The sequence below is a fragment of the Lactuca serriola genome, chromosome 8 (genome assembly GCF_051521515.1).
Source record: "Lactuca serriola cultivar US96UC23 chromosome 8, Lser_US96UC23_V15, whole genome shotgun sequence".
Taxonomy (NCBI): Eukaryota; Viridiplantae; Streptophyta; class Magnoliopsida; order Asterales; family Asteraceae; genus Lactuca; species Lactuca serriola.
Window position 1 is genome coordinate 192,667,746 of NC_136415.1, and position 12,915 is coordinate 192,680,660.

At 35.0% G+C, this 12,915-nt stretch overlaps 1 protein-coding gene across 2 annotated transcripts; it reads right to left on the minus strand.

The window, feature by feature from the left end:
* Positions 1 to 2,071: 2,071 nt before the first annotated feature.
* Positions 2,072 to 5,303, minus strand: LOC145066539 (uncharacterized). Of its 2 annotated transcripts, none has more exons than XM_079013824.1 (6): positions 5,062 to 5,303; positions 4,845 to 4,984; positions 3,812 to 4,300; positions 3,593 to 3,724; positions 3,017 to 3,495; positions 2,072 to 2,786 (listed from the first exon to the last, which is right to left on the minus strand). In XM_079013824.1, exons 2-6 carry the CDS (start codon positions 4,963 to 4,965, stop codon positions 2,154 to 2,156), a joined length of 1,854 nt encoding a protein of 617 aa, XP_078869950.1. In that variant the 5' UTR covers positions 4,966 to 4,984; positions 5,062 to 5,303; the 3' UTR covers positions 2,072 to 2,153. The 2 variants fall into 2 exon arrangements, with proteins under 2 accessions (XP_078869950.1, XP_078869951.1); XM_079013825.1 differs by having other exon boundaries at positions 4,845 to 4,997.
* Between the last annotated feature and the right edge of the window lie 7,612 nt (positions 5,304 to 12,915).

Consider the following 12,915-nt stretch of genomic DNA (forward strand, 5'->3'; position numbering starts at 1 on the left):
TCACTGTACTCGTTGGTCAAAGGCACTAATATCGGCCTATTGGATTATGTTTGTAGAATGATAACTGTCTTTATGACACTTGCTGGCATGACTATGTGTGCTTGTTGTTAGGGCCGGCAATTTTTGACACGTCCCGCGACGCGACACAAAATAAATGGCTTTGGGTTGAGTTTTTCAACCCGTTTACCCGTCAACCCGCCAGCCCGCTAACTCGTTTATTAAACAGGTCATATATGGGTTTCTCAAAAAATAAACGGGTTGACCCGCCAACCCGTTTATATTTTTAAAAAAAAATTATATTATTTTTAATGTATCAAATATTGATATTAAGTAAGTATTATATACCAATGATTCATAGTTCATTCACCATTTGAGATTTTGACTCGTGCAAAGTAACAACGTAACATATAAGGCTCAAAGGCTATACCCATTTTGCTCATTTTCCCTAAAATCTAAATAATGGGAATGGTGTGTTTTAACCAGTGTTCTAAAAGGCGCGCCATGGCGTGAGGCGTAACTTCGCCGTTACGAAAAGCTTCATAACGTTGTTGTTAGGCGTAACACGTGGCAAGGCGTGATATGGCACGCCATGGCGTGTTATGGCGCGTGTTTTTTCGTTTGAGACAGTTTTTTTCGCTTCATTATGTATTTTCAAATCGGAGATACAAGTATTGTGGTTTTTGTTAACTTTTTGTTATTAGTTATTGATCTAACACTTCTAATAAGTAGTTATATTTAATATAAATTTATATTTATGTGGTAATATAATTTTAAATTAATACAAAATCGCCGCCTTACATCACGCCTTGAAAAACGTCGTGGCTCGTCATTGCTCGTTAAGCTTGAGGTTTGGCCTTGCCGCCACGTCACACCTCACGTCATTTAGAACCTTGGTTTTAACCTTGCCTATTGTTTCTACTTGAAGGTTAAAATTTATCATAAAGAAGAAAATGGTGTTGGAGAATTGACTTTATTTTTGGGGAGAAAAAAATAGGAGTTGTGGCTATTACTTTAGCACTTGAACTATCTATGTTGGTAATGTTGTATTAATGTTTAGTTTGAACATGTTTCTATGAATGTTTTTAATTTTCATTTGGATGTTTAAGACTTAAGTGTCTAAAATTCGGATATGTTTGCATCAACCATTAAGAATTTATTGATGTTTAATTATCAATTTATTTATGGAAGCTAACCCACGAACCCACCAACTTGTGAACTTGTATAAATAAATGGGTTTGTGGATAATATATGGGTTTATGTTCCAAATCCGCCAACCCGTGACATGTATAGTTAAATTGACCATGTTTGGGTTGACATATTTTGACCCACCAACCCGTCAACCTGCGACCCGCCAACCCGAACACGACACAATTGTCAGACCTACTTGTTGTCTTTGTGACTCTTGTTGATATGATTGTATGCTTAGGTGTAGGAATTAAAATAGACTCGGGGGTGAAATAGACCCGTTATGGTTGAAAAACATCGAAGGAGTTGAAATACACTCAAGCGTGAAATAGACCCGTTACAGCTTTGAACTAATATGTATGTATGGTATGAGGTATTTTGGAGAACTCACTAAGCTTTGTGCTTACGATTTATGTTTAAAATGTTTTCAGATACTTTATCCCAAATTGACTTTTTATGGTTTTACTCTAATATTTTGAGAATACTTTTTAATTTGATTGTCTTTTGAAATAATGAATGAATTATTTTAACCTATTTAAAATAAAATTCTTATTCGGTATTTTCGGCACTTTATGGGTTGTGACCCACCTAAGAAGACTTATGGGGTGAATCAAGTGCACTTTTTTTTTTTTTTTGTTAATTGACCACAATATAGTACGATTATTTGGTAAAGTGTTTTCTATGCCTTTAAAAAACAACCTCCTCATTTTTTTCATTGGAATTTTCTAAAACCGTATTTTATGCCTTGTTTCCTATTTGCCACTTTGTAGTAATGTTAATCTCGTTATATGACCAGTTTTCTACGCCATTTCATAGTAGTTCATCAAGGAATTTTGTAAGACCGTATTTTATAGATTGTTGTCTATTATTAATGATCAAGTAGGTATTGATTATAAAGCTTTAAGTATCAACAATAATACATATGTACAAAACATTTGAAAGACACTTCGGTCTCAAACTACAAGCAATTAGAACTTGGGGTGTCGAACATAGAGTGAGCGTTTCTTGGGCTTAAAAAGATATCTAGAAGCATAGGTTGACCGGAACACATCTGCCAAAAGTGGGTACTGCAGCATCGCAAATAAAATGACAGGCATGGTGGCAAACAGGCTGATAAGAAATGGCACCCATCTCAAATTGTTATGGTAAAGTATAAAAAAACTAACACTAAAAGCAATCATCATCGTTGTTATAGAAAGGAAAAGTGTCGCTAAACCCGTCATCAACTTTTTTGGTATCGATTCCAAGAAATCATGCTCAGCATAACGAGACGTGAGAATAGATAAGAACATGATTATGGAAGCCGAAGATGCAAACAATGATATGGCATCTGATATCGCGAAAGCTATAAAAGCACCTTTTTTAAGATAAAGTGGTGGCCCATATGTCTGATCGTATCCACCTGGAACTGTAAAAGCAGCTGCAAATACTATGGTAGCAATAAGCGCTGCCACCACCATACACTGATTAGCCGTTCCTTTCATCCATTTTTCACCTTGGTTGACTAGATCTTTGTGTTCCTTCGTGAATAGCTCATATGGTGTTAAACCTTCCTTGTTCTTCCTTTCCCTATAAGTAGGAGGGATCATCTGTTCCACTTCCTGTAACACAAAACGGATGTGATCAGTTATAGATATGTAGGGCGTGTTCGGCAAAATTAGTTATAGATATGTAGTGCGTGTTCGGCAAAATTAGCTGGTAGCAGGTAGCTTATAGTGGGTGGTGGATAGCTTGTAGCGTTTTGTTAAACACTACATGAAGTAGCATTTGGATTTGAAGCGTTTTGTCAAACGCTAGAAACTGAAGTTTGAAAAGGAAGTCAAAGTCATACCTTGAACCAGAGCAATTCTCGTTGCATTTGTAGTGCTACTCCTGAAACAATATCAAGTCGTTTTTTCTTTGCAACTTTCCCAACTAAATGGAGCATATTATTCTCAAATTGGTCTTTGAGAGGAGTTATCAAATCTTTCATCGACCCAAGCTCATATAACAAATTGTAAATACTTTCATGACGATGTATAACAGCTACATGAAATATACTTTGGTTATCATTATTCACTTTCCATATTAGATCCGGATAGAGACGAATGAGCTCGATTATAAATACAGTGTTCCCCATTTCCGCAGCAACAAAAAGCATTCGTGAATTGTATACATCTCTGTTACCAATACGTGTTCTTGGGCCACGTATTATGTCATCAATTTGAGACTTCGACTTTTGCACAATTCGTTGCCAAATAAATCTCACTATTTCCACCGCATGGCTTTTCTTTTCCGCACGTCCTATCGTCCTACCAAGTACTCCACAAACTAGAAACCGAATAAAAAATAATTAGGTGATAACACAATATATTTATTATCACATAGTTTTTTTTCGCATATAAACAACAAGGAGTAGAGTATATACTTTTATGGTAGAATCTTCGGATAAATTTTGGATCTTTTCTTGTAAAGGCATCTGGCTTTCTTGCTAAAACTTGAAGTACTTGTCCATCATCACCCAGTTCAGGGTAGTCCTTCAATATATCCAATGCTACATCTAAAAAGGATTTGATAATAACTCTAATTAATAACAACAATAGTAATGAAGTAATGATACAAATGAGCGATATTAATTTATACTTACCAAAGAGATCAGACTCGACACATTTCACGAGAAGCCAACCTCGATTCTGCTGAGTCCAACCATCGTCATGCAATTTCTGGGATTTACTGTAGAGATACTTCACCATTTCACTATTTCCAAATAAAGCTGCCATATATAATGGCATCATTCCTTGACTACCAGGGATTGTCAACAAACCCTTGTTCCTTTCAACCATAAGCTTAGCGATATCAACTGTGCCAGCTGCAGCTGCTAAAGATAAGGCTGTGTTTAAATTCTTATTTTGTAGTTCCAAATCTTCTTTTGTCATCATCTTCACCAGATTTTCCACAAAATGTGTGTTTTTTGCTGATGATGCAACGTGAAGTGCAGTTTCGTAATTTTCGGTGATACTAGAACGTATCACTTCTGGGTGTTCTTCAAGGATGGTTTTTGCATGTGGCCAGTTTCCAGTCATTGAAGCTTCGTAGAGTGGAATGCATATCTCAAGGTAATCTTTTCTTCTGTTATCTGTCATTAAAAAAAGTCCAATTCGTAAAAAACGATTAGTGAATGTTGTTTTATTGCATAAAGTCAACTTCAAAGAGTAGAAACTATATATAGTGGATAACATGATATATACGAAGTTGGTGTTGAAATGTTGGAAGATAAAGGGAGTTTGTCCCAAGTGAAACATTTTATGTATAAAAAAATGGATAAAGTAATGAGTAAAACAAGTGGGTCAATAAAAAAAGTAAATATCACATATTTCCTTCGATTCATTATTGTTCATATTAGATTCAAGCCAAAATCAGATATAGAAATCTGATAAAGATATAAATGCACCTTCCGATTCAAGCCAAGTTCAGATATATATAAGATAATTGAACGTTTTTCTAGCCAAAAAAACTTAAATTACACGGAGTCAACTTTAAATTTCAGAAAGAGAAAGATGGAATACCCAAAAAGGAAAGTAAACTATAGGTGCTCTTGTTTCTATGTAATTGGTTTAAATATGGATGAAGGAACAAGTAGTTGAAGGGGAATTAAAGGAAAGCAAGTAGATAGAGATTACCTGCAAGCAGATCTCCACAGGGATTTTTAACTGGTAATTGATAAAATGTATTACGCGCAGTTGGAGCGACAACAAGTTGGTGGTTTTCTTTGACAGGGATCAAAGGGATATTTGCTGCCATGATTTCCGACGAACTGCAACTGCAAAGAGAAGCTTGAAGCTCGATTATAAATTTAAAATTAAAGCATGGAAAAACGAAAGAGTGTATTGTATCTACCTGAAAGGCCGAAACTGAAGCTGAAGTGTGATTTTTGATAGAATCAATGACAGTTCCAACTGAGGAGATCGAACTCGGTTAAATCCAAATTTAAGACGCGCAAAGATAGATGGTTGAATTTGTTCGGAACATTTGGCCGGAGGAGAAAATTCCAGGAAACTTGTTGGGAAGATTCTTTTTTGACAAAAGACAAAGTATCCCCAATTGTTGTGGTTTGGGTTCTCATTCCCTCGTCATTTCCAAGCAACCTTGCCACATTTTTCATGAAGTTTTCCCTTATATAATTGATGAGATTAAAGTCAATTATTATTATTAAAAACCAAAGGGCTTCTAACAGGTATTTTGGTGTCTATTTTTTTAAGTTGAGGGTTTAAAACACATTAATAATTAAGGTGTAGTTTAGAAATAGATCATTTTAAAATAAAATTATTATTAAAAGATCCTATATTTTAAAATTATAAGAAAATGAAATTTACTCTATGAAAAATAATAATAAATATCACTCTTTTAAAAAGAAAACAAAAATAACCTAAAATCTCCTAATATGATAGTATTTTCTAAAGTTTTTTACCATTCAAAACATTTTGTTTTATTAACTTTTTAAATTTTTTGTGTTTTGTTTTATAACATTTGGTCCCAAAAATTAGCAATATTTTATTTTATTACTTTAATTATATGTAGATATTAGATTTTCTTAACTTTTGTGCTTAGATAATTAACTGATTTAATAAACATAAAAAAATAAGTTTTATTTTATACTCTTAAGTTTTGTATTTAGATAATTAACTCATTTTCAATCCCTCGCGACTTACACCACTTCGACTTCATCTACAATTGTTGCTTTACTAGTCACTAGCTCTACTATCGTAAATTCTATTCGTCATTGTCTCCTTTTATTTAACGTCGATTGTGCATCCCGTTTCTTGCTACCATGCTGGGAAGAAGAGATGGAGTGTTTTTTCATTTTATTACTTGTCGCCCATGCATCTCGGAATCGGGATTGTGGTTTGCATCTTCAACGGAAGACTTTATAACTTATCGTTGCCGTTGCATCTTTATTGGAGGCGTTAACACCATTTTTGGTGTTAAAATGCTCGAATTCAATTACATTTCAAACAAAAAAAATGGAGTTATGAATATGATTACTCCCAAATAGCGTATCACTATTCATCAACTCCATTTTTTGGTGTCAAAATTTACATAAAGTTTAAATGTCATTTTTAGTTCTTTATGTTTGAACACCAAATTTAACACTTGATTTCATAGCAATCTAAAACGACTACAAAAGTCAAAAGCCAAAAACAAACACCAAATTTCTTCCTCAAAATTGCAAAACATAGCTAAAGGCTTTGGCCTCAATTATTGGAAGGCTTGAACTTCATACCCAACAATCGAACATATATGTATTCCTTAAATTCTGCCACGAGATATGAGATCTAAGATCTAAGAGATTTGAACTTTAAACCCAAAAATCGAGTTATTGAACATATCTGAAATTCGTCTATACGTTAAATTTTCTAATATAATCTTGAACGCGTTGTTTTCGGGAGGTGTGGTGTAACACCCCCATTTTTCAAAGTTTTAAGTTACTACGAGATCACCTCTATATTCTCTAGGTAGGCTATTCTCCCTTCTTCTCATAATACTATTTAGTTGTTTGAGTTTATTTATATGTTCTTGTTCCAACTTTTTGTTTTCATCTTTCAACAATTCCATAACTTTTCCTTTACCCTTATTAGCAATATCTTTAGGCTTGTTAGTTGTAATGTCGATAGGCTTGAGAATAACTCATGCGGTTGTATTAATTCTACTCGTATCAACCTCGATAGGCTTTGTTACAACATTATGTGTAGTAACTGTTGTTATCATGGTCTATACTGGAACATTTGGAATATGAACTTTTGATAATGAATAAAACAATCTACTAACTGGTTGAATAGTAGTTGACATATCCACATCATATCCCAAACCAGATGGATTTCCCTTTTCTCCCCTTATGACACTTGGTGCATGGCAACACGTAGGGCATTTATGGGAAGCCGAACAACTAAGTCAACAATTGGAGCCATTTGTTCTTTAAAACTTTGCTCAAAAGAAGATAGAGCTTTAGAAATGTGATCTTGAATAGTTGTGGAAGAAACTTGAGCCTATATGAAAGAAGTAATTTGTGTTTAAAGAGAGGTAAGTTTGGTCTTTAAATCCTCAATCACAACATTAAATTGTTGTTTCTTCTTGTATAAATTAGCTTCGTATTCAACATTGAAGGCGCAATTGTCTTCTAGTAAAGTATTCACATCATAAATAAGTTTATCAATGACTGTTTGAACACCAGAAGAAATTTCACCAACAGCCTTAATATCTTTACCTATTTGATCACCAAAATCTTTCATTTTTGAGTCAACAACCTTTAGTATTTCTGCTTTAAAGCTATTAAATGCTTCAAGAATATTATCATGGTGTTCCTTTGCCACATTCTTCTCTTCATTATATTTAAAATAAAATGAATTATGATCATCCTCATTTCTTCTAGTGATGTCAACAACAACAGTTTGAAATAGTTTCTTGACCTTGACTTCATTAACATTAAGCATGAATTTAATTGATTTCAGGGTAATAAGAGTAGTAGTAAATGCCCTAGAGGAACCACCACCAAAATCTAGAAGCATGTTTTGCTTAGAGTTCAGGACTTCATATTCTTTACCAGAGATGATTGCATCATCATCATCAATACTTTCATCATTGGTATTAAATGGAATCAGTCCAAAGTTAAAAGCATCTCAACATCGTTATCCTCTTAAAATAAATATTTTGCACATTCATTCCTTCATCACTAGGTGTATTCATAGGTTGAAATGAAAAAATGGAATCATGAAGTCGATTTTATAGAATACCCACAAATATGGAACAGTGGAGGAACGAATTATTGAAACATGTGGAGGTGACTTGGGCGGTGGAGATAGTAAAGGTGGAAGAGGAATATGAGTTTCAACATTTTTACTTGTGGTAATGATAGTTTTGATGTGTGGTGATGATTTAGGTGGTGGGGTGCAATTATAATGTTCACCAGTGTTGATATCTGAGTCCACATTAGATATGTTCTTAGGGATATCCAGATTACATATCTCCTCTGCAGTGGAATCGACATTGGTAACCCATAGTGGTGAAATTTGTGTTGATTTTTATGGTTCAGACACATGTGGAATCAAAGTTTGTACCTTATTAGTTTCGATCTGGTCTAAATGATCTTTCACAATTCTACATGGAGAATGAATATCCTGATCAGTCTTCGTTTCCTCATCATCAGTTTCATCTTGAAGTTTAATAACTAATTTTGTAAGATGTATTTTTAATGGTTTCGACTTTAACTTCTTTCTCAAAAAGTTTTTAACATATCCACCTTCTTATTCTTCAATAGAGGCACATCATCCATATGCTCTTGAATTACCAAACCCTTCGATCTTTACTTTCATGCTTGGTTATCCTGTTTCTTTTTTCTTTCATAATTCTTTTGAAACCTCAGCTTCCTCTTGTAATTCATATTGAACTGGATATTGAATTCTAATAGAAGCTTGATAGGTCAGCAGAGCATAAGTTGACCGAGATACAACTTGCATCATGGATTCAAGTATTTGACCAATATAGGAAAACTGATTCCCCTATTCCAAGATCACCTAAGGAATTGGTAGTGTAGATAATGAAACATCTCTACATCACTATGAATCACAATCCCTGCTTGTTCATAAGCTTTAGGAACCACCACACACCAAAAGCAAGCACTCATGATCGCAGTTGCTTTCTTCGTGTGAGTGACATAACTTGTAATTCATCCCATAAAATCTATGCATAATCCACCTTAACATTATAGTAAATTCCATAGAGAACAATAAATAACCATTTTTTACCTTATCAAGTTCATAATTGCTTCCTGTAGGGCATCGTAACAATATTCCAAAGAAATAATTCCACGTAAAAGGAAGATGCGACTTCTTGAAATCAAATATCATCTATGGAGTGTAACCTATTTCATTTAACAGCTGAATCACATCATCAATAGTAGGAGTTTCAAACTGAGAATAAAACTCGAGTTGAAGTATTTGAGCAAATTTTTTGTTTGTAAAATTCGTTTTCCCCTTTTTCTCAATTTCAGACGTTATAACATCCCACAATTTGTTATAAACAACAAAGGAATAATCATTTGAAATACATTTATATGGAATTGATGAAGAAATAGTAAGAGCATAATCAAGAACTAAATCATTCAAACACTGAATTAGCATTTGAAAGCCATGTAGATATTGATATACATCAAAATTGCATAGCAATATGTTGGAAAAAATCTTCACCTGAGGAACACAGGGTTCCCCATCGGCAGTAGACAACATACCATGATAGGTGCATTTTATGCACCTATTTTGCATGTTTATTTTCTTCCTTTCATAGTATTCTACTTCATAATTCTTGCATTTAGTTAATTACTTAGGCAATTACATATTTTATTAAGAATGTCTGGTACTTCACTATTTTTTATTTATATTTTGGGCATTATGGAGCATGGATCATGGAACTTGGAACATGGAGCATGGAGCTTTGGAGCATGAAGAGAAGATGGACCGATCATGCCATGGAAGAAAACATGATGACATAACCCAAGTCCTTGTTACAATATCATCATAGCAAAGGAATATGTTTGAAACACGATTCGTGTCACACCGACACGAGTCATGTTTGTCCTTTCCCATCTTATATTTGAGCACCATGACTCCTGGTGAAGCTAGACTGAAGAAGGAGCCAATAATGAAGACTTATTGGACTTTTAGCAAAAAGCATGGGCCATGCTAAAAACACATGGTCTAGACACATGGCCATGCCAAAAACACAAGGGCAAAAGGCATGGCTATGTTAAAAACGCATGGTTTCATGGAATGTACGTGAACAAATAATTATGGTACTAAATTGGAGGGGATCGACACTTATCAGAGACAGACGGTTTTTGGAGCTTTCTCTAGCAATTTTGGGAGATTTTTAGGAATTTTTGAAGGCCACTAATCATTGCAAACACTTTTGATTTCCTTTTGTAAGCATTAAACATTTCCAATTCCATCTTTATTTTTGATTGATTTGTTCTTATCCATGTGAGGCTAAGAAACCATAATTTCTAGTTCTTGTTCAAAACATGTTGATTGCTTGAATTGAAGCATGTGATTTGATGTTTCATTTGTGATTCTATTCTAGTGATTATGTTTTTGTTTAAACTAGAATCTTTGAATTTGATTTGTGTTTGATTGACCACCTTCATGAATTAAATTTTGTGTAGTTAATTAACTTTTAGGGCACCTAATCATTCTATTATGTTAAGAATTGGTAACAAATAATAAGTTTTCTTATTGTAAAACATATATCACATGTTTTCACACTTCCGAGCGTATGAGAAGAAATGAACATTGTTGGGAAGCTTGTACAAAACTTAATGCGATTTTTCAATACAATCTAAGAGCCTGTTTTGGTTGAATTAGTAATGTTAGGTCTAATCAAAGCGTGTGTTTTGGTTACATAATTAGCAAGCGAGAGTTATTAGAGCATGTAAATATCTTTTAGTACCAATAGCAATCATGAATTGCATCAAGTCATAATCAAGTTAAACAGCAACATTGAGAACTAGAACTAGAACCATTCAATCAATTTTTTTACAAATTTATTTTATTTTCTACATGTTTTAAAATAGATTGTTAGTTTATTATTTTAATATTGCAAACAAACCCCCCTTTGTGATCAAAGTACCTTGCGCAAAGAGGTATAGACTTTTATCTTGTGTCTCTATGGTTCGACTATGCTTGCCTTGTACTATTTTTTAGTTCATTAAAGCAGTGTATTGGGAGTCCCTTGTACCCCAATTATTTGTTGGGTTTGACATGCCTAAAAAATTGGCGTCGTTTCATGGGACACGGTGTTACTAATTGTGTATGCCAAGATCTTTTTGTATAGGTACACCATTGCCAATTGACATGCATATAGAAAAGACTACAAAGAGGTTTCGGAATTAAGCCAAGCTTCGTAAGAGGCAACCGGGTTATGGGACTTCTTCATTATCTACCCCTCTGGTCATCAACATTTGGGAGGACATACCCCTCACAAGTGTGTCAGAAACTAAAACAGAAACCTTTCACTCTCACATCAACCATCCTCATCCAGAAGTACCACTGCACCCTTACATACTCATAACATCCCAAATTCCACACCCACAGAAACCTCAATTCCTACTTATACCATGGGAGACAGTCATGTAGGGAATCAAGGTCCTCCAAATCCACCACTCGAACAAACTCTTCGCCAATGGTCAAGGCAAGAGGTTTCTAAACAACATCTTTGCATCACATATCTGGCAGCCACAAACCTTGAACTAAAATTCGGACTTATCCACTTACTCCCAACCTATAGAGGCCAAGAAAATGAAGATCCCCACAAATTCCTCACATAGTTCCATGTTGTGTGTGTTGGCATGAAACTACACAATGTCACGGAGGACCAAATTAAGCTTAAGTCATTCCCCTTTGTAGTGCAAGACTCAACAAAAGATTGACTTTATGACCTTCCACCGGGGATGGTCAACACATGGGTAGACCTTACACGCCTCTTCTTAGAAAAATAATTCCCAGAAATGAAAGCCTCAACCCTAAGAAGAGAGATAATTTGGATCAAACAACATAAGAGAGAAGCCTTCCATACATATTGGGAGAGGTTCAAAAAGCTTTGTGCCCGTTGCCCAAAGCATCGTATTAGTGAGTATCAAATCCTCCAATACTTTATTGAATGCATGAATCATAAGGAAAGAAGACTTCTTAATGCTTGAAGTGGAGGATCTTTGACCGATAAGACCCCGCCTAAGATTCAGGATCTCATAAAAAACATGGCGGAGGATTCAAAGCATACGAGTCAAGATGAAGATTGGTACACGGATGCACCCAAGGTGTAAAAGAGGTGCACACTCCTAAAATTGAAGCTAAATATTCGAGTTGACTAAGGTGGTAATGATGCTTGCTAAGGACAAAGGTGTAAAATCCACACCCCGTCCTTGTGGTATTTGCACTCAAGTGGGACACCCGACTGATATGTGTCCTCAATTACAAGAAGAAGAATATGAAGAAGCAAATGCTATGGGAGGATACTCCAGGAATAATTAAAGAACTTATGATCAGCATTGATACAATCAAGGGTGAAACCATAATCCTGGCATATGTTATCAACCAAGGTAACCACCTACATACCAACAAAGACCATCATTTCAGCCTCAGAATTTCCAACCAAGGCAGCCACAACATCCACCTCAACAGGCGGGTTCGTCAAGTATGTCCTTAGAGGACATAGTGAAGAGTTTGGCTACTAGCACCCAAACCTTTAAAAATGAGACAAAAGCAAACATCAAGAACCTAGAGCAACGAATTTCACAACTTGCCACTTCGGTTAGTAGGTTGGAATCTCAAGGAAAGTTACCTGCCCAAACTGACACAAACCCAAGGCACAACATATGTGTTGTCATATTGATAGGCGGAAAGAGTTATGATAGCCCATAATTATTGGTTGATCAAGAAAAAAAGAGAGGAGATAGTGGTGAAGAAGTCGAGTAATGAGGAGGAAAATATAGAAAAATCCAACAAAAATAAGCCTGCCACCACTGAAAACAAATATACTCCAGTCGCTCCATTTCCTGAAAGATTAGTGAGCACAAAGAAAGAACGAGAGGAGAGTGAGATCATGAAAATGTTTCGGAAAGTTCAAGGCAATATCCTACTCCTTGATGCCATCAAACAGGTACCTAGATATGCTAAGTTCTTACAAGAACTTTGCATATCTAAAAAG